Genomic DNA, 22796 nt, shown 5'->3' with positions numbered 1-22796 from the left:
ATGTGAAAATTTCTTTAGTTTGCACAAACTGTTATAAATGATAGCACAGAACATATACATTCAGCTTATGGAGAGTCACACAGTATGGTAGTTATCCTAATTACAGCTCAAAAACCTACTACAGTAGATTTTTTAGCGCATCAAGAAGGATATTATAGTTGCAATTTTACCTCATTTAAAGAATGATTTGGAAAGCTACAGAAGTCTGGAAAGGGTCACTGGGGATGTATTACAATTATTTTCGATACGATATGAGAATAAACTTACCTGTTCATGAGTGATCGTATTGATTTTCTTTTCGGACACCTCTTCAGCTACATGTTTAATGGTCAATTTTACTTATATTAACCAAATAATTAGCCCCCCCCAAATTTCTAGAATTTCTGTAACACTGATAATAACTTACATGCCAGGAAACTAAGACAATGAATTACTAATACTTGGGTGGAATTAGCTTGAGAAGATAACACAAATAGGTAAAAAAGTACGATACTTCACTTATTTTCATACTGCATTTGAAACCTTGGTTAAATGACGCAGTGATCAGGGCTACCAACTGTTTACTACAGCAAAAGTTTGCACAGTACTAAAGGCATCTATTTTAATAGTTCATATCCTTTTTGAGAGGAAACTAGTTTTGGTGGCCATTATTCACGTAAAAGTTCAAATCCTTCCAATCATCTTTCAGAGAACTGTTGTATGCATTAATCTTATGAACCTAAATTGACCAAAAGACTCCACAGTATTCTTCCCTCCAAAACCTTCCCTCCCCACTTTATTATTCACTGTTATAATTATTAGTGAATAATAAATGTTTTTCGGGTATTTCTTACATTAATAAACTGGTAGGTAGAAGGCAAGTAGATAGACAGATATTAACACTGTACAAAAATCTAAAATAGCAGAGGAGAAATAAGAGGTATTATTTATATTTCCAGGAGCAATTATTTTGTAATTTGCTCTTCTGATGCGTTTCCAATCTTTAGTTTATTTTTTAAAAAACTAATGTATTCACCTTTTTTTCTGTGATAATTTTCCAAGTGAGGTTACTTTTTAAAGCCATATTTAAATTAATGATTGATCTACAATCAACTTGAGTTTCCTACATGTAATGAGAGAGCGAAAGCGAACCCACTGACTGAGAGTCTTCCATGTACCTGAAACTGTACTAAGCATTTAACACCATATCTCATTTACTCCCCAAGTCAAAACTGTGATATGTCTTATTATCCCCAATTTACTTTGGAGAAAACTGAGGCCCAGAGAAGTTAAGTAATTTATCTAAGATTATATAATTGGCTATGCTTGAATTCAAAGATTTGTTTGATTTTAGATATAACCAAATGCATGACTTGACCATTTGAAAAATCAAACCAAATCAAAACAAATTCCGCAATAAAAGAATCACCTGCCTTTGAGTGGTTCTAATGCCTGGTGGATTTTCCAAAACAGACTACAAACTATATGAGGTTAGTTGCACAGAAGTATTAGCTACACACCAGTTTTTTCATGTCACCCCATTATACATTTCTGCAAAAAGTATTATGTATATTAAAATTTTAAATATTGTTTTTAATGATCATGACCATCATACTCTGTTAAACACGTTCTTCTGGGTTAAACTATCATTAAATTATAAAATCGTTAGCAGCACTCAATTGAACAAAACAAATGAAATGCCTTGCACATTTTAATACATTATTAAATTTAAAAAGTCAAATTGGAATCGAATCCCGTAAGAAATGCATAGGAGGGGGTGGTATGGCGCCTTGATTAAAGCAGTCTTGACAAACACAAACACTTTGAATCTTCACTTTCTTCTCTCCACCAAAGAGGTTTTTATACCTTGAGACAATGGTAAGATTCAGTAAGGGTTGGAAGACTGTATAAGAGGAGAGAGGACAGACTCCTTGGCACCCAAGCACTTCTCAGGCATATCACTGTTAGATTAAAAGTTTATGAAGTATATACAAGAGTAGAGAGCCCAGAAGCAGACTACCTTCACATCATCCTCTGCCTGTCCTCCAAGGGATGTACAAACGCCATTTTTATTCCCTTTTTCTAAAGACTATTTTAACCCCTGCTAAGTCTCCATTTCCCATTACATTTTAATTGTTCAACCTTTCATAAAAAGATTTCAATATTAATATTTGAATGTGAAAAAGAATAGATACATGTGTATGTATAACTGAACCACTTTGCTGTACACATGAAACTAACACACATTGTTAATCAACTGTACTCCAATGTAAAATAAAAAGTTAAAAAAAGATTTAAATATTAATACTCGAATGTGCTCCATCCATTGCATTTCACCACAGTGTCAACTGCTGGCATGCAGTTTGCACCTTCTGTATTTCCAGTCTTTCCTTCTGTTCCTCCAAGGCAAATTGATCTGCTCCCTCCATCCCTCAAATATCATCCATCCTGGCTGGCCCATGCCTCCACTGTCATCCCACCACCCCAGCCAAGCGCACAAGGGAAAGTCTTGTTCTCCCTGAAGACTGAGATCCAGCTCATCCTGCAAACACTGGGTCAATCACCACCTCCTCCCTGAAGTCTTCCCAGAACAACACGGAAACAGTGCTCTCTCCTTCCTTTCAGAAGTCCAGCAAGAACCAGTGTTCCTCCCATTCTTCTTTACACCATCTTTATTGTTTAGTATGGTCAATGACATTGTTCTGTGAACAGACGCCCTCCCTTTTCACCACAATGCATCCCTAAAAACCACATTGGAAAGTTGGAAAGCAGACTGTCGTCAAGACCATTCACGTTTTCCACTGGCCACCATGCGATACTCCAATAACAAGGAGTGAAAATAAGCCACAGGTGAGGCCAACAGTGTCATAAAACCAAAAACATATAACACTTCTGTATCGCAACATATAATTTGGGGAAAAAAACTATGGCTTAGGTCATAGAGTTTTAGGGCTGAAGTGGATCTTAGAGCCCCTCAGTTCACAGACGGGGACCCTAAGGCACAAAAAGGGTGAGAAACTTGCCCTGAACTTCAGAGCTAAGATAGGATGGGAACAGAACTCAAGCACGGCTCTGTTGACACACAGACCAAAGCTCTTTCTAGTATATTCTACTGCCCTGTTGTAAATGCCTATTAAAAGGGCATACTTTACACACCAATTATTTAAGGAGCCTTAATTTGCAATAAAGTGTTCAACTACCATAAAGAATAGAACTACTGAACCATAAATCTAAAACCAATATACTCCTCACAATAAACATGAAACAAACAATAACGCAAATAAAAACCCCAGGGAGAGTGGCGGCCACACCTTTGTCCACACGGTGCCCGGCCCCCTGGGGTCACTCCTATGCTGTGCAGGACCCCACAGGCCAGCGCTGCTCTCCTCCGGCTCCACACGTGGCTGGGCCCTAGAGCTATAAAATGTATCCAGGGGAAATCTGAACACCTCTTCTTTCCCCCATAAATCTCCCAGTAGCAGGCAGACGTAATCCAAAAATTAATTGATCATTTAATTCAAAGATTAATTTGCAGCATCTAAATAATTTGAAGCTGTCACTACAGACCTTAGTTGAGAGGATTTAGAACTATCATTCTCTACCCAGCTTGAAGACTGGATTTTATGGGGAGTTTTGAAAACAACTTCCTTAGTCTTCACCAAATGAATCAGAATCTCAGGGATGGGATCTGAGTATCATTTTTTTAAAAAACTGATACACTTTAATTCTGATACACTGGGAATTAAGAACCATTCGTTTGGAGAGTAGAAGTTTTGTCAGTTGGGTCCTTCCCCTTTCTCCTTTATGTTTCCTGCCCAACTGGCAGGACTTTTTCAACTTCAAGTGACAGAAACCCAACCTGCTTCGGCTAAAGGGGAATGTGCCCACATAACTAAAGTCAGGAGTGAAACTGGCCCTGGGAGTGATAGGAACCAGGGGCGTGATGCCCTCAGAACATTCCCCTTTGACCCCTCTACATATATATAATATATATATATATGTTTTGTATATATTCTATATATTACATAGAAAATATATATTATACACCACACACACACACACACACACACACACACACACTCATCTTATTGGTTCTGCTTCTCTCTAGAACCCTGACTAATACACTATCCCTCTCATTAACACAAGGAATTCTCTCTGGAAATTCTCACCTTTCTGGTCTATATCATCATTTTCTCTTTCTATAGGATCATTCCCATTTGTATTCAAACATGTTGTCATTTCTCTTATATAAATCTAAAAACAACCCCAAAACAACTTGCCCTTAATTGAATGTGCCCACCAGCTACTGTCCCATTTCTGATTCCTTCCCCAACAAAACTTTTTGAAGATTATCTGCAGTCACTGCCTTCAATTTCACTCCTTCCATTTTCCACTAAGCCTCCTCCAAACAAGTTTTCAGCTCTACCACCCCACAGAAACTTCTCCCGTTGAGATCAGCAACAATTTCGATATCAATAAATTCAAGTCACCTCTTGGTCCTCATCTTACTTGTCAGCAGCATCTGACACAGTTCACCAGTCTGTCTTCCCGTCACTTGTGTGTTCTTCACTTGGATGCCACACTCAAGGTCTTCCTCTACCTCACTAATTGTCCCTTCTCAGTCCTCTTCTGCCTAAATTCTGAGTGTGGGAGTGCCCAAGGCTCAGTCCTTGGTCCTCTGCTCTTTCATTTCTACACTCCCCCTTTAATCTCATCTACTCACATTGCCTTCATTCTCTATCTATATGCCAGTGACCTGCACATTTATCTCTACAATCAGACGTCTCTCCTGAACTTAAGACTCAACTATCTGACTGCCCACAGAAAACATTTATATGTCACATGAGATGCTGGTGAAGATGTGACAGCTGGGAGAATTGTCCTGACCTGGCAGCTATTTCTACTAACCTACCGGTCACTCTGTCCCTTCTACCAATAAAAATCATGAAGGTAGAACTGAAGAAAAAAATAATGTCCATGGATACAACTGCCAAAGATAATACTACCACACGGTATCCCAGATACTGCACATTCACAATGTCCAATAAAGTGGACTCATCCCCTTAGCCCCAAACCCTGTCCTCCTCAACAGTCTCTATCTTGTCAAGTGACCCAGTTACAGTCACTCAGGCCAGCACCCTAAGGGTCATCCTTACACCCTCCCCTTCTCCTTCCTTCTAACCACGTGCAATCCAATACCAAGTCCAGTAGTTTTTACTCTAAGAATTTCTCTAACCTAGCCCCATCATCAACGCTTGCTTTTCTGTGGCTTCATTCTATCCTGATTACCTATCACATGGTGTAATGGAACTGCTGGATTATTTGTATATTTCTATAGATTTTTGGGTTCCTTGAGGACAGAAACTTTCATCTCTGTAGGTAGCCAATACATCTTTGTTGAGTTGAACTGAAAAGAACACATGAAAGGGAAGAGTCCTGATTTAAGAATAGGGATTTGGGTGGAAAACCCATTTCTTTGCCTCGGTGATTGTTGAGAAATTCATGTCAGTAGTCACAGTTGACCTTAGTAGCCTCAACTTTTCCTCCCAGTGCAAATCACAGCCGTAAGGGTCATGTGAAAGAAACAAGAGTGTACACAATGACAAATATAGGTGTTAAGCAATATAGAATTAATAGAGTAGGAAAGTGTGAAATTTAAAGACTGGGACCTATTTGGACATGTCTTCCTAACTCAACTATAAACTCCTTGGAGGTAAAAATGGTATCTTATTCTGCTTTCTACTCAGGGTTTTCCATACTGTAGGAGGTCAACGACTATTGACTGAATAGTGAACACCTGCTTTCCTTCAAGGGTGTGAGCAATGAAACCTTTTCAAACTCATCTGCCTGCCTCCAAAACTACTTCTATCTCCAGAGGTAAAATAACTTGTGAAAAGTCTTACCTCAAATAAATAGCAGAGCTAGTATTTAAACTCCTCATCTCTCTGGTTCTAAAGCCCTAATCATTCTGCCATATTGCCAATCTGAAGTATTCTGAACAAAAATAAATGGTCAAATACCTCACTCTCTTCTATTTCATTTTTGTGCCAAGAGTTTCAGCTGACTTTTCTTGAGATGGCCTTCTTGTCTCTGCTCTGAGTTATGGGGACATGCTTCAATTTCCAAATGTCCTTATTCAATCCCGTTCAAACAACTCTCTGTTTTAATTCTCAGTAAGTGTTTCTTTGAGTCTTCAGGAATGATATGGTTTTCATGGCCCTGAACTTACTCTGGGATTCAGGGTCTTGTGATCCTTCTATGTTGGGCCCTGAGACTATTCTTATAGTTTATAAATGTCTAAGGGGAATTCCCAATAACTGGCTTAGCTCTGACTCAGGTGGAATCATGGGTCATGCCCTTCATAGTCAACACTGTATGTCAGGTTTCTCAGCATTTTGTGAACCAATCATGACCACAAAGAAAATCATCCACAGCCTTTTTATTCCATATTATAATGAGCAATAATTCTCTAAGTCCTATTTTTAAATTATTAATGTATTACTTATTGGCTGCCTACAATGCACCAGACACTTTTTTTTCTAGGTGCTAAGGACACAGAGATGAATGAAAAGCAGACTGATTCTCATACTAGTTGCTGACACACTGACTGAGGAGCGATGCATATTCACAGATAATTATGATACATTGTGAGGTGAATTCTGAGCTGCTGGGAGAGGCTGAGGAGGAGACAGTGAACTCTGCCTGGGAAAGATCTGGAAAATCTCCAGAGAGATGGAGCTTTTACACTGGGACTAAAAGAGCAGAAAGAAGGGTAGGGTCATGGAGTCAGAAAGAGACTTGCTGTGTTTGAGAAGGGGTACCCTCTGTAGAGCTGAAATATATGTAGTTTGGGGGCTTAATTTGAGAATGTCAGTGTCCTGGTAGAATCACATCATTTCCTTAGTGATTATCTAGTCTGACTTCCTTATTTATAGATGAGAATACGGAGGCTCAGAGACAGTGAGAAATGTTATCATGCCATTTCTTCTTCTGGGGGAGTTTCATTTTTATTGCTGATTTCATAAATATCATGATCCTTGTTCTCTTTGAATAGGGATACATATTGTAAGTATGTACCTACTACATACTTAGTATACTTAGTACATGTTCTAACTGTAGCGTCCTAATGAAAGTTTGGAAACAGCAGTTGGAAAAGGAAAGCACGCGCTGCTATGGATTCTTCTTCTCTTGATCCCACCAAGGCTTCAGAGACTCCGCGAAAAGCATGCTTTGGACGTAGCCAAAATTCTAGTCATTTTCTAAAGTCATCCTGTGACAGGGAGATCAGCTCAGTGCTTTGTGACCACCTAGAGAGGTGGGATAGGGAGGGTGGGAGGGAGACGCAAGAGGGAGGGGATATGGGATATATGTATACGTATAGCTGATTCATTTTGTTATACAGCAGAAACTAACACAACATTGTAAACCAATTACACTCCAATAAAGATGTTAAAAATAAATAAATAAATACATAAAGTCACCCTGTGACAGACAGAAACAACACCCCTGCATGTTTCTTCCTTGTTTTTTCCTTTATTGATAATAATCAGTTCTAAGGAAGGGGGTGTATTTGAAAATAAATCTATGTATATCTTAAATACAGTTAGAAAACTGTCATTGTTCAAAGTTGTTGACAAAGAATGATCAATTTTAACTGATTAAGTAACCTAGCATTATTCTGAATTTATTACACAGGTCATGAGATGTCCTACAAATCTGAGTCATCCTAAAATACTTAAAGGCCCTCTTACCCTATCATAGAAACACAGTGCTTGAGACTCCAGTTATGTGTTCTTTTTTATAAGACGGTAACAATTTTTAAAGTCCAAAAACAGACATTATTTCAGCTTTTGGTTCTATTTGGCCAGAATTTCTTCTCAAATATGACTGTCTTAAAAGAGTACAAATATAGAGTTTCAAAGAGGGATTGAGTTATCTTAGTCCCACTAAAGCAGATTGAGAAAACGGACATGAATCAGTCACTTTGGCTTCTAGAAGAGGAAAGACTAACCCTTTAAAAATATTATAGTTGCCTATAAAGTGGAAGGCAATTTTCATATATCTTCCAAGGCAATGTAATTAAGAACATCTGTACTTACCTACTCAACTTCATTAACTTATATTTGGGACTAAAGAAACTTCTCTATAGTAGATCTCTAGTCAACACAGGGAAAAGCACAAGAACAAATAAAATATGTAGATGTTTCAGGAATAAGACTTTTGCTTGAACATTTTTGAGATCTACGTTTGTCTCAAGGTAAGGCAACCACTGTCCAAGAAGTTAACTACAATACTGCAGAATGCAAACATAAATCATAAAATGAAGAATGGCATTGCTAAGATGCAGTCTAGCAAGACTATTCTATTATAGATCCACCCTGTAAAAATCAAGCCCAGGTAGGGCCATTTTGTAAAAAAAAAAAAAAAAAAAAAGACAACTAGAAGAGCTGATTAAATACAAAAGAATAAGTATCATAATCAGTGAAGAGATGAGAAATTAAGATTGGATCTTCATCAAATAACATGAGAACTATTTACAGAACTGCTACCCAGAAATTTCATGGCAATGGCACTTCCTCTATTTTATGTGATAGTTTATCTCTCTAGTAAAAAATATATTCAATCCTTGGCTAGGAAATTAACTGCTGTAGTTTTTCCCCTATTTTTGTTTAATTAAGTAGTTGAATACAATATTCAATATGGCACAAAGGAACCTGAATCTACTTGAGATGTAAAATGAGTAAAGTCTGAGTAGCACAATAAGGCATTATCGTAGACCATCTGCAGACCCTTTATTGCTTACTGCTGGGGCTTAAACAGCCTTGAGTCACATTGTTATTATGACTTTATTCCATGGTCCCTAGGAATACTGTAGGATTTGATCTTCAGTACCTTTCTTTTTTGGTTGAAACATCCCACCCATGGAATAAGTTAGAAAAAACTGTGTAGTGGTTGTGTTATTTACAACCAAAAGACTCCATCCACCAATGGAGTGGGTTCCATCTCCAATGTCTCCCTGTACGGTAAATCTAGAGATTAAAATAAGAGGGGAAAGTTCTGTAAATACATATGGAGAATTTCAACATAGAAAGAAAACACTTATTTGAATCAATGCCTCTAGAAAAATAAAAATTTTAAAGACTTTACTTTTGGATTCCTTCCCTTAAAAAGTAAGAGCCACTTTAACTTCAAAATATGTCCTGTTTTTAGAATTGGGGTATTAAGCCAGTATGCTAAGGCCCACAAATGCATCAGAGTCACAAATGCTGTGGTCAAAAGTCTTTACCCTTCTTCAGTTGACTGGTGATTTCATATGTTCTAGGAATATTTTTATCTTTTGGCGTGATGCTCTATACCATATGGTATAACACACTGACAAGCAAAAAGGGTGGAACTAGTTTGAAATATATACACATATATACACACATATATTTATACATTTATATATTCACACACACATACACTGCATGCATAGTGAAAGAAGTTGCATGTATGCCTACAAAGAAATAAGGGCAAAGTTACACATCCTACATACAGGACTGAGATTCTTTGTCCATGTGAAAAAGGTCATTAAAATCCAAAGCAAGATTGAAAGTTCACTATAGACCTGAAAGCATTCAAGAGATATATCAGAAACACCTACATTTTGCTACATCAAGTAATATTTTTTTTTTATTTTTTTTACATCAAGTAATATTTGAACTGTCTGTAACACTTTTTCACACAATATTTAATGCTGCTTCTCTAAGTGCAATAATAACTGCAGCAGTGACACACAACAAGTTGCAGAATCCATTTAGGAAAGATTGTTAAAATGGGAAACATACTAAACTATCTTTAATTGATTCCCAGAGGGTGAAAGTATCCTTTCCCTTTGATTCCAGGTTCCTTCAACATGATTTTCCTTTTGAAAACAGTGATCTTGAATCAATTTTTACAAGTTTTCTAAAAGATTAAGGTGTGACACTCGGCCTGCTCATTAGTCTTTGTGTCAAGAGGTAGTCTTCCCTAGAATAAAACACAGAGGAAAAGCTTCTTGACAAAGATTTCTTGGATAGGACACCAAAAGCACAGGCAACAAAAGCAGAAATAAAAAGTGTGATTATGCCAAACTAAAAAGCTTCTGCACAGCAAAGGAAACAATTGATAAAATGAAAAAGCAACCTACAGAATGGGAGAAAATATCTGCAAACCATATATCTGATAAAGCATTGATACTCAAAATCTATAAAGAACTCTGACAACTCAATAGCAAAAAACCAAATAACTTGATTAAAAAATGGGCAAAGGAACTGAATAGACATTCTACTAAAGAAGACATACAAATGTCCAACAGGTATATGAAAAGGTGCTCAACATCACTAATCATCAGAGCAATGCAAATCAAAACCAGAATGAGATATAACCTCACACCTCTATTATATATATATATATATATATATATATATATATATATATATATATATATATATATATATATATATATATAAAAGCCAAGTATTGGCAAGGATGTGGAGAAAAGAGAAAAGGGAACTCTTGTACTCTGCTGGTGGGGATGTAAATTGGTGCAGCCACTATAAAAAACAGTATGGAAGTTCCTCAAAAATTAAAAATAGAGCTACCATATGATCCCACAATTCCACTTCTGGGTATATATCCCAAAAAATTGAAATAAGGATCCCAAAGAGATATCTGCACTCCCATGTTCATTAAAGCATTATTCATAATAGCCCAAGACATAGAAGCAATCTAAATGTCCATCGATGGGCAAATGGATAAAGAAAATGTGGTTTATACTTATAATGAAATATTATTCAGCCTTAATAAGGAAATCCTGCCATTGTGACAACATGAATGAACCTAGAAGAAATCATGCTAAGTCAAATAAGCCAGACACAGGAGGACAAATACTATGTCATATCACTTATATGAAGAATCTCCAACAGTCATAGAAGAGAGTAGAATGGTGGTTAACAGGGGATGGGGGAGAGGAAAACAGAGAGGTATTAGTCAAAAGATACAAAATTTCAGTAATACCATATGAATAAGTCCTACTGATCCATTGTACACCATAGTGCCTCTAGTTAATACTGTATTATACACTTAAAAATTTGCTAAGAGGGTAGATATTAAGTGTTCTTAATAACAATAATAAATAAAGAGGGTGGAAAAACTTTTGCAGGTGATGGATATGTTTATGGCACAGGTTGTGGTGATGGTTTCATTGATGTATACTTATCTCCAAATTCATCAAATTGAATACATTAACATATACAGCTTTGTGTATGTTAAAAAAGGAAGAGAGAGAGACAGACAGGGTCCAGCATGATCCGTCCTGTTCTCTACTGTATCTGAACAAAGGACAGTGTGGACACACAGTGAACCTCAAATCCTCTGCTAAGCCATTAAGTGAGTGGGTGCAAGAGCCAGTAAATGGAATAAGGAAAAACAGGTGTTTTCTCACACTGTCCAACAAATGTCACTTTCATACAATCTAGTGTCAGAAGGAGACAGCAGGCTAGTACTGCCTGCTTTTTTCAGTCTTAACATATCCTTCTTTTAAAAGTCCAAATGTATGTATTCATATCTTAGTTAAATTTCTACTAGAAATGCTTTAAAGTCGTATTAGATCTTAATACTTTCGTTTTCAGTCAAGGGTAAGGGCATATGCCAGAACATTATTGCAAGAAAACTTAAAAAGTAAAACAACAAACACAAATGGTGTTAAATGGGTGGACTGGAAGTCAAGCACTGTGGATTTGAACCCTAACTGCACAGTATTCTAGTTGTATGAATTTGGGAATATTATTTAAACGAGACTTACTTTTTTACCTCTGTAAAATGAGGAAAGTTATTGTGAGGGAGGATTCAATCAATTAAATCTAATAATGGCTATAAAGTACTTGCCTCAGTGTCTTGTGGGCACATAGGAAGCGCTCAAAATTATTGGCCGCCATTATTACAAGTCAAAAACAATTCTGTAGGACTTTATACTCAACACACAAAAATAGATTGAAAAGTCAACAATATCGGAGTAGCTAATCCAGGTAACGATCCATCATCCAAAAATGTTAATCGCTTCACATCCTGCCCCCAAAGTACAGCACTGCCAAAACACAGTGTCACCACTAGACATGACCAAACAACAAGCCACATGTCTTCTGGGATAAAGGGGTTTGGGGACCACATTTCTAAGGGACAGCTAATACAAAGCAATGCTTTCACCAGAGCAATGATGATTTTCAAACAGAAAACCTGGTCTCTAATATTTATCAGTATTCATCCCACCATTATTAGTGTTCAGGGTACCAAAGACGAAAATGTGTGTGAATCTATGTGATTGACCAATCCCAGGCTCAGCCCTTTCACAGAGGAGCTCTGATCTGTTCAACAAAGCACACTGTCCACCCACGCCAGGCAGCAGAAACGTAAGCCCAGTTATACAAACCCAGAGCCTAAACCTGAAAGTTAACAATATGTATTTTTAAACTCTGAATTTTCAGAAGCAGGAATTTTAGGAATTGACTGCACTCCAGTTGCTACGTTTTCAGTCAGGTTTATACTAAAGAATAATCATTGCACCAATATATGTTCTCCACTTGTAAATATTCATGATAGGTAAGCATTTGCTTATGAAATCTTCACTTTCTAATCTAAGTGGCAGAAAATTGATATGTATGACATTTATCATTTTTGTAAACAGTTTGTATATTTTGATATCAATATCTACAACTCTAAAATATTCATATTGGAAATAGATAACAATTACTGCACCAAACCCATTCATTCATCCTTCATTCTTATAACAAGTATGCACTGAGGACCTACTCAGGGCCAGGTATTGTGCTAGTGCTAAAACTAAAGTCAAGCTTTTATAGTTTCTTCTTCATTATTATCAACTATTTAGGATAAAGTTATGAAGAGGAATGACAATGGATTTAAATCCTGTTATGATTGTACTTTTATTAAAATTTCTATTAACTTTTGTATTAAGCAATTACAGACTTAATTAATCCTTTCCACTTTCCTATAGACAAAAAATGATCCCATCCCAAATACTTCTATGTTGAAACAAATGCCAAAGCCATAAAATGAGCACTTCAGCTATAAAAATGCATGATATAATAGATGTCACCTTCTCTTATTCAGCAAAGGAGCATTCTATAACTTTGTCCTTTGTCTTTCACAGAACAGTAACCTGAAGTCGTTTCAGTGGGATTTTACTTTGGATAAAGTACAAAAATATTCTTCTCCAAGAAGCCGTTAATCTTTCCTCTGCAGCTGATGGTTCTCTCTGCTCTACTTGATTTTGGGGAAGTCAGTGAAGTACAGCGTCCTGTTACCCCAGACCCCCTCCACGCCTCAGAGTCACCCTGGGCTTTCTCCTTCAGGCTGTGGGTAGCAGTAAGCAGGGATGCACCTCAATGCCTGCAGCCCACATCACATTTTCAAAAAGATTTTAAAGATGCACAGAGTTACATGGATACATAACAAACATTCAAACCTTACTTGTGAATTGATGGATAAGGAAGAGAGACATCAGTGAATAGCTCATGGTAATCTGCGAACCTTGGGACCAAAAATTCTCCAATTACTGTGTATTAGCACAGACACTGAGCATTTACAAATGTTTGCCTTCTATCCTGCTCCTCAGGGGCCACCAGCAAAGTGATCCGAGTCCCACTCTTTCCTGCTCTCTGAACCTTCTTGCAACAGGCTGTAGAGTTTAAGGCAAAGAGCACGGGGGACCCGGCTATTGTGTTAGCTTTCTATGGCCACTGTAACAAATTACCACAAATCTGTGGCTTAGACAATACTAATTTACTATTGGATGGTTCTGTAGGCCAGTAGTCCAAAATGGCTCTCCCTAGGCTAAGATCGAGGTGTAAGCAGGGCGAGGTTTCTTTCTGGAGGCTCTAGAGGGGAATCTATTTCCTTGTTTATCCAGCTTCGAGAGCCTGCCTGCATTCTTTGGCCTTTGCACTCCTTAATCCATCTCCAGAGCCAGCAACAGTCAACTGACCTCCTCTCCTGCCTCCCTCTTCCAGGTTTAATGTGTGATTACATTGGGCCCACCCAATGGTTTGGTATCATCCCCCATTTTAAGGTTAGCTGATTAGCAACCTTCATTCCACTTTGCAGAGTGACTTATTCATAGGTTCTGGAGATTAAGTGTGAAAAACTTTAGGATTAAGGGGGCTTTATTCTGTCTACCACAGCTATAATGGACTTGGAATCAAAAGCCCAGTTCTACCCCTGAGTAGCCCTGCAACCTTATGCAAACTGGTTAATTTCTTAATGTGTTCATCTCTTCTGAAAAAATAGCTTCACAGTTCTCTCATGAATCGCAGTGAAGATTAAATGAGATAATATATGCAAAACATCTAAGCCCAGAGCCTGTTATGTTCATTTCCATCTTCCCTTACCTTCCTCTCAAAAGTCCGCATCATGGTGGGATGGAGCTGGATTTTGGACCTAGGTCCATTTTGGCTTCACAGCCATGCTCTTTGCCTTACACTACACTCCTTCTACAAGGACGTCCCATTGCTGGGAAACAGTGAGCCATGATTTTACATACATAAATGGCCCTGCATGACTAAGGGAAGCACTCGAAGATTTCACTCTGATAAAGGTTAAGAGATTTATGCTGAGCTGGCATAAATTGTGAACTGATTTCTCTGATGCAAACAGATGATACACTTAAAGGGATAGTCAGGATTTATCAGCAGATCATGATTCCAGCACTAAGCAATCCTCAGTGTGGACCCAATCAGCAGTTCTGAACTTCCCAAGACCCAGTGAATCATCACTTTGAATGACACACAACTGAACAGCAAAGTATGTGTTCTTCAAAACTTACCTGTTCCACTAATTACGTAGTGGGAATACTCTCTATCTTCAGGAACTTTTTTTTAAAGTTACAAAATAAAATAGTGAGGCAGCCTGAAATGTCTCAAATGGTAACAAGACCAATCCAAACCCCACAGCTTAGTAAAGATAAGTGTAGCACCCTGCAGTGATTGACCATTTAATCCAGAGTCACAAATGTGCCTGGAGATGTCCCTACCACCTCCCATGTACAAACATAAAAATCCACCTGTTAAATCAGCATTCTTCTGCATAGATAATGACTTTGCTTTCAGCTGCCCACATCCTTGTCCTACATTTTCTTATAAGAAAAAGGGAAGAAAGAAGAAAAACATCCACTAGTGATGACAACCTAGTTCCTCTCATTTTCTAGGCAATGGTAACAATGTGAGGGATCTGGAGCACCAGGGGTCTCCTTGGGGAGGAATTAAGTAATTAGAAAAAAGAAAATTGACTTGTGTGATACCCTCATGTCAACAAACCAACATTTCAAAACAACTTGTTACCTACATAACCTTGGCAATTTATAACTCAAAAAAAATCACTGATTGAATTTTTACATTGACTAAAATTCATCTTAAAAACATTTAAATCTTATTTCTTACCAATTACAGCATTTTGGAGGTGCGGGGATTTGTGTGTTGGGGGAGAAGGATGAAAGAGGGAAGGAAACTCATCCCACTTTTTTTCCCCCTAAATAGCAACTAAGAGAAAAGGATCTCTGGGAAGAACCAAGGAAACCTAATTGTGCAAGCCAACTGTCTTCCAAGTGACTTCACACTTTACAAAACGTGTTCACATTTCTCATGCACTTTGCTTCTCGTATCTACCTTGTATGGTCGCTGTTAATTCCATTTTCTATTAAGGAAGATGACTGGGAGAGATTATTCAGAGGTCACAGAATGTGGACCCTTTGAATCTCTGGAGGAGGGGGACTCTCTCTGATGTCATCCAGAAGATGTGTCCTCTCCTGGGCTCAATCCATTTATTTATTTTTTTAACAACTTTATTGGAGTATAATTGCTTTACAGTGTTGTGTTACTTTCTGCTGTATAACAAAGTGAATCAGCTATATGCATACATATATTCCCATATGCCCTCCCTCTTGTGTCTCCCTCCCAGCCTCCTTATCCCACCCTTCTAGGTGGTCACAAAGCACTGAGCTGATTTCCCTGTGCCATGCAGCTGCTTCCCACTAGCTACCTATTTTACATTTGGTAGTGTATATATAAGTCCATGCCACTCTCTCACTTCATCCCAGCTTACCCTTCCCCCTCCCTGTGTCCTCAAGTCCATTCTCTACATCTGGCTCTTTATTCCTATCCTGCCCCTAAGTTCTTCATAACCTTTTTTTTTTTAGATTCCATATATATGTGTTAGCATACGGTATTTGTTTTTCTCTTTCTGACTTACTTCATTCTGTATGACAGACTCTAGGTCCATCCACCTCACACTACAAATAACTCAATTTCGTTTCTTTTTATGGCTGAGTAATATTCCATTGTATAAATGTGCCACATCTTCTTTATCCATTCATCTGTCCATGGACACTTAGGTTGTTTCCATGTCCTGGCTATTGTAAATAGAGCTGCAATGAACATTGTGGTACATGACTCTTTATGAATTATGGTTTTCTCAGGGTATATGCCCAGTAGTGGGATTGCTGGGTCATATGGTAGTTCTATTTTTAGTTTTTTAAGGAAACTCCATACTGTTCTCCATAGTGGTTGTATCAACTTACATTCCCACCAACAGTGCAAGAGGGTTCCCTTTTCTCCACATCCTCTGCAGCATTTATTGTTTGTAGATTTTTTGATTATGGCCATTCTGACAGGTGTGAGCTGATACCTCATTGTAGTTTTGATTTGCATTTCTCTAATGATTAATGATGTTGAGCATCCTTTCATGTGTTTGTGGGCAATCTGTATATCTTCTTTGGAGAAATGTCTATTTAGGCCTTCTGCCCATTTTTGGATTGGGTTGTTTGTTTTTTTGATATTGGGCTGCATGAGCTCTTGTAAATTTTGGAGATTAATCCTTTATCAGTTGCTTCATTTGCAAATATTTTCTCCCATTCTGAGGGTTGTCTTTTCGTCTTGTTTATGGTTTCCTTTGCTGTTATGCCCAGCTCTTAATCCTTAATCCCTAACTTAAATATGTTACCTAACATGGCAAAAAGGACTTTGCCAATGTGACTGAATTAAGGAACTTGAGATGGGAAGCTTATCCTATATTATCTGGGTGGGTTCAATGTAGTCACTAAGGTCTTTATAAGAAAGAGGCAAGAGTGTCAGAATCTGAAACAGAGATTGGAGTTCTGGTGACCTCAAGAAGCTGCAAGAGGTAAGGAAATGGATTCTCTCCTGGATCCACCAAAAGGAATGCAACCCTACCAACACCTTAACTGAAGCTAGTAAGGCCCATTTCAGACTTCTCATATCCTGAACTGTAAGATTAAAAAATGTGTGCTATTGTCCTTTCCCCATGATATTTTCTGTAAACACTTTCCCCTATTCATTATAAACTTTTAATTCTGTTTTAAGTGCGCTCTTCAGGAAACATAATATTTAGTGACAATTTTTATTTCATTTATTTAAAATAATTTAACTATTTTATATTTATTTTCTATTGTTTTGGTAGGGCTGATTTTTGTCCTTTTTACAGGGGATGGGGAGGTAGGGAAAGAATAGAGATGTGTTTGTCTTCAACTCTGCCTTGCCACAGACTCTGTTTTTATATGATGTTGTCTTCTAAAATAAATTGGAAAGTATGTATCTGTATTAAAGTCTATTATTAGTAAACAGTGATTTTTTTAAAACATGTATCTAATTATTGGACAAAAACATATTTCATATTTTATATATATATCCACATATATATATATATCATATATATATCATGACTTTCTGGAAATAAACTGGGTTTCCTAGCACCACCCAAGTCTTATCTTCTAAGTTAGAATCCTATTACTACACTGACCCAGAATGCTGGTTCTTCTAAAAAAAAAAAAAAAGATTAAAAACATTTTAAAAGAATTTATCAAAGTTTTATTTTAAATGTATCATTCTTTTTGTATTATGAAAGAAATACATATGTATTATGACACTTTAAAAATATAAGCATAAAAAAGGAAATAATAATCATTTCACAAAAAAGATATCACCTAGATATAATCACTGTTAAAAGTCTGGGTTTGGGTTCCAGTAATGGTGAGGTAGCTTGAAATAACCTAACATTTTCACAGATAGCAAAAGACAAAATAAACAAACAAAAAATGATTTAAATGCACTAAAGAACAAGCAAAAGAAGGCAGATACTGAGGGGGAGTCAATCCTTAAAGAACAGACCCATAATGAATTAAGTCCAGGGTAGACATTTCCTCTGACCCATCTGCAAGGGGGAGAGACAGCTGGAACTCAAGCAAAAAAGCTACAATATTACTGACTGAGGTGTCAGAGTTTGGGATACTGAAGTGGCTGGAAATCAAGAAGAGAAACCTAGAAAAACATGCATATAGACACCCTTCAAATTGGTGGCCAAACTTGGAAGTGTGCATCTGTGGAGGAGACTTCAAAGAGCCCTGTGGAAGGCATCAGCTGCAAGATTCAAAGAACTGAGCAGAGATTTCCGCTGCTGCCCACTGCTGGGGAGACAAGAGTTTAGGGTTTGAATCCCATCAAAGAGAAGAAGCTTGGTAAATATCTTGAGCTTTCCATAGACTCATCTTTATAAAGGATAAAACTAAGCTTCCCCCAAGTTCAAGAGAATTGGCCAGAAATACATCTGCACACTATAACAAAATTCATCACTCTTCAGGGGAAGACAATAAAATTCAGAATCTAGAAAGACAGGGTTTATCAACTAACAGACTGGCCACATCAGACATAGGTGAAGATAGCGAGCAACTGGAACTCTCATATAGTATGTACTACTGGAAGTGTTACAAAAGTACAGTTACTTTGGAAAAATGGCATTTTCCAAAATGGGTGTGAGTATAAGTCTTTACCCTATGATCCATCAACCTTCTCATAGGTTTCAGGATTTTAACCCAAGAAGGAACTAAATATATGTCCACAAAGAGTCTTGTAAAAGAATGTCTACATATGCTTTATTTGTAATGGTCCTGGACTGGAAATAACTAAAAGTCCATTAAAAGGACAATAGATGACCAAATTGTAGTAAACACATATACACACACATACATAATAAATGTAGTATATATATATATATATATATATATATATATATATATATATATATATAGTACATATATACATGTATATACCACAGTATATATAGAGAGAGAACATAAACTACTTTGCAATGAAATAGAATGAATGAATTACTGACATATGCAACAACATGGGTGAATCTCAAAATCATTTTGTTGACAGAAGAAAGCCATACCCAAAAGAAGATACTGCATAATCCCATTTATAAGACGTTCAAGAACAGGCAAAACTAAATCAGAGCTCAGGGGTGGGGACTAACTAGAAAGAGGTGTGAGAAAATATTCTATTTCTCGACTGGGGTGACAGTTAACATGGGTGTCTACATGTATGAAAACTAATCGAATGGTACATTTAAAATCTACACATTTCATTGTATGTAAATTTGCCCCCCCTCAAATGTCTGTGGCATATCCTTGCAGCCTTTTATATTTTTAAGAAAGATGAACCAATCCCTGACATCGAGGTGCCTGCTTGGCACTCCTAGTGCGGACAAAAAGTGTTGCCTGCCATTCCAGTAAACAAAATGCTGCCTAGCCACCAGCCACTGTAGCCACCCCTGGCCGTGTGGGGCACTCTGGGGGGAATTCAGGATGGAGAAAAACAGGACGCTGGCCCCAGATAGTGAAGATACATATGTAAGAAATCATTTCAATGAGCCTGGACTCTTGCACCTTCCCATACATAGAAAAGCACTAAAATCGTTAACTTGAAATGTCTGTTTTTTTGTGATCAGCAGTAATCTTTTGATGTTCAACTACATAATTTTTTTTTTTTTCAGCAAAAACTCCTAGATATCCTGGCGCCTCCCTTGCCTCTTCGGAACAGTTCCTCAGAGCTATCTGAGAGGCTGTCTCCCGGGCTATATAGTCTTCAGTAAGGTTCCGGGATACAACATAACTCACAACTTTTAGGTTGTGTATTTCTCTTCAGTTGACAGTAGCTACCACGCTTCGCTCTTCTGATGAACAGAAACAACTGCACAAACATTAAGCCATTCTTAATCAAACATTTAAGTGATCAAAGAAAGCCACTCTGTGACTATTATAAAGTCAAAAACGAGATCAATCCATAATCATGTCTAAATACTGACAAAAATCATGAGTACTAAGTCAATAAAATGACCCAATATCCCCCAAACCTTACTAATTCTAGAGTCTGTTGCTTACTTACTAATTGCTGATTCAGCCTCAATGCATTCCTCTCGCCTCATAGAGGAGATTAAGGTCTCCAGTCATAGGCCAGCCCCAGCTTTCTGAGAGTATCTTACCAACAGAGCAAAACCTTGCTTCCTTGAACCTTCCCCCAAATCACATAACACAAACCCAAATGCCATAAATAGGTCCTTTCTACACTCTTTTACCCAGAACGAATGGCGTGTGTTCTTTCTAGTTGCCGTAAGCAATAACTCAACTTGTTCCACTACAGGTGTGTTCCTAGCAGTCTTTGGCTGGAGGTCATTGACACCATGTATACGGACCGTGTTTTTAAATTTTTTTCACGTAGTATATCTTGAATATGGCTTTCTATGTCTTCATATAGTCTACATTATAGTTTTTTATGGCTACATAACTTTTTATTACTCGGATATGCTAGAATTTCTTTAACTAAACCAATATTTTTCAGAAATCTAGTTTTTTTTCTAATGTTTCACTATTATAAGCAGCCCTGGTGAGCACTGAGCTGGTGAAATCTTTAAGGACCTTCACGATTATTTCACCAGGAGAAATTCCTTTAAATAAAATCACTGGAATTACTGGCTCAAGAGATATGAAACATAATACTACATTGCACTCTTGCCTGAATATAAAATCTTAGCTACTGTAGGACAGACGGCACTTCAATCCACTTCAAACAGGTTACCATGCCCATTAACTCTCAGCTTCACTCTTAACCAATTCTGCATCTTGTCAACTCTGACGGTCCTTTGTCCTCAACACACTAGACTTCTCAGCAGCATCTGACACAGATAACTCCCTCTACTTGTTTAAATACGTCCCTACCTAGCTTCTGGGACACCACATTCACTTGGTTTTCTTCCCATGCCATTGGCTCCTCTTTCTCAGTCTCCTTTGGTGGTCCTTCTTCTTCTGCCAGACTCTTCAACAAGGAGCGTGGCCTGGGCCCCCTACTTCTCCGTCAAACTTTTTTACAAGGTGACCAATCTATACTCATGATTTTATGTTCCATTTTCATATCTGTGACTTTCATAATTAAATATCCTCCCCGGACCTTGCCAATGAGCACCAGAAACACAGACTTCACTATTTATCTAACATGTCCCTCCAAACCTGCCCTACCTCAGGGAATGACACCACACTCCACCCAGATGATCAGACAAAAACAAAAAACGAGGAAAAAAAAAAAAAAAGCTATGAAGAAGAACCTGATAGTATGAAAAGTGACTCGGCTAGAAAAGACAAATAGAGTGATTTCAAAGTGAGTGCTTTTATGTTGAACTTCTCTTGTTTCTCCTTCCACCTTTCAAATCAGATAATGAAGTGACACACTTCTGGGTTTTGGTGTTAATATGCTGTTTATTCTGTTCTAATGAAAATAACAGAGTAAATGTATAAAATACACATTATACGTTCATTAAGTCCTCACAAAAATCCCATGAGGTACTATTAGTTCGTTTTTCCAGATGCGGACCAGTGGTAAACTGAGGCACTGACAGGCACCCAGAGGTATTGCTCATACCACACACTGGCATTTTCCTAAAACATTTCACTTTTAATGGAATGAAAAGAAAGAAAATTCCCCTCCTGAAATACTCTGTGAATGCTAGGCCATAAAGCATCAACTCACTGTAACAAGGCACCGAAGTGTGTCTGGAAGCCATGCGTGATGCATAATGTATAACGCAAACCTAGGGCAGACTACAACCGAGCCCGGAGCAGCAAGTCGAATTTGGTCCCCACGCTTGCACACGTGTGCGTGTGCCTGGGAAAGAGGCAGACGAAGCCTTTGTCTTTACACACGACCCCCCAGCGACGCCGGCGCCCGCGGTCATGGAAGGGGCTCCCTGGACCATCTGGGTCGCGCGCGGTCGCGGGGCCCAGGACGCATGCGTGAGCCGGGCGCTAGGCTGCTCGGCCGGGCGGAGGGGCGCTTACCTGGTGCGCCGGACGCGCAGACACAGTACCAGCAGCAGCAGGGCCGCGGCGAGGACCAGGCCCGAGGGGCTGAGCGGCCGCGGCAGCCACGGCTCCGGCGAGAAGCTGCCCATGCCCGCGGCCACGTCTTCCGCCGTCCGGATCACGCGCGGCCGCGGGGGGCGGCCCGGGGTGTCTCTCCGAGCTGCGCAGCCGACGAGTCTGCAGCCGGCAGAGGGTCCCGGGAGGCTGGCCTGGCGCGGCGCCGCGTGGAATATCACCGAGGGCCCCCGGGGCCGAGTCTCAAAGTTCCCGGACTCCCCTCCCCCGGCCCACCCCTCCCCGCTCGACCCATGCGCGCCGCCCCGCTCGGCCACCGCCTCCCGCCCGGCCGCCTCTGGAAAACTGCGCACCGCCCACCCCCGCCCCCGGGGCAGGAAGAAGGGCTAGAGAAGAGGGGGAAAGGGGTTAGGATTTCCCGAGCTCGAGCCGCTGAAGGCCTGAGGGAAGGGGATTTCAGTTCTGAGATGGAAATGAGTTGTTCGGGTACGTCATCCCCTCGCCCGCGCCCCGCGACCGCGCTGGCCCTCGAAGAGGGTTGGGGGCTGTGCCCGCCGCGCTCTGG

General features: G+C 38.9%; 1 protein-coding gene across 1 annotated transcript in view; it reads right to left on the bottom strand.

The window, feature by feature from the left end:
- The window catches only part of LOC132351772 (cytochrome P450 7B1), a 181686-nt gene extending 159307 nt beyond the window's left edge, over positions 1–22379 (bottom strand). Inside the window, exon 1 of the mRNA XM_059901748.1 lies at positions 22193–22379. Within this exon, the coding sequence (XP_059757731.1) occupies positions 22193–22305 (113 nt within the window). The 5' untranslated portion in view covers positions 22306–22379. The remainder of the gene's footprint in view (positions 1–22192) is intronic.
- Positions 22380–22796: the final 417 nt, after the last annotated feature.

The sequence above is a fragment of the Balaenoptera ricei genome, chromosome 17 (genome assembly GCF_028023285.1).
Source record: "Balaenoptera ricei isolate mBalRic1 chromosome 17, mBalRic1.hap2, whole genome shotgun sequence".
NCBI classification, from domain to species: domain Eukaryota; kingdom Metazoa; phylum Chordata; class Mammalia; order Artiodactyla; family Balaenopteridae; genus Balaenoptera; species Balaenoptera ricei.
Note: the sequence above shows the minus strand (reverse complement) of the source record. Positions and strands in the feature narration are given on the sequence as shown.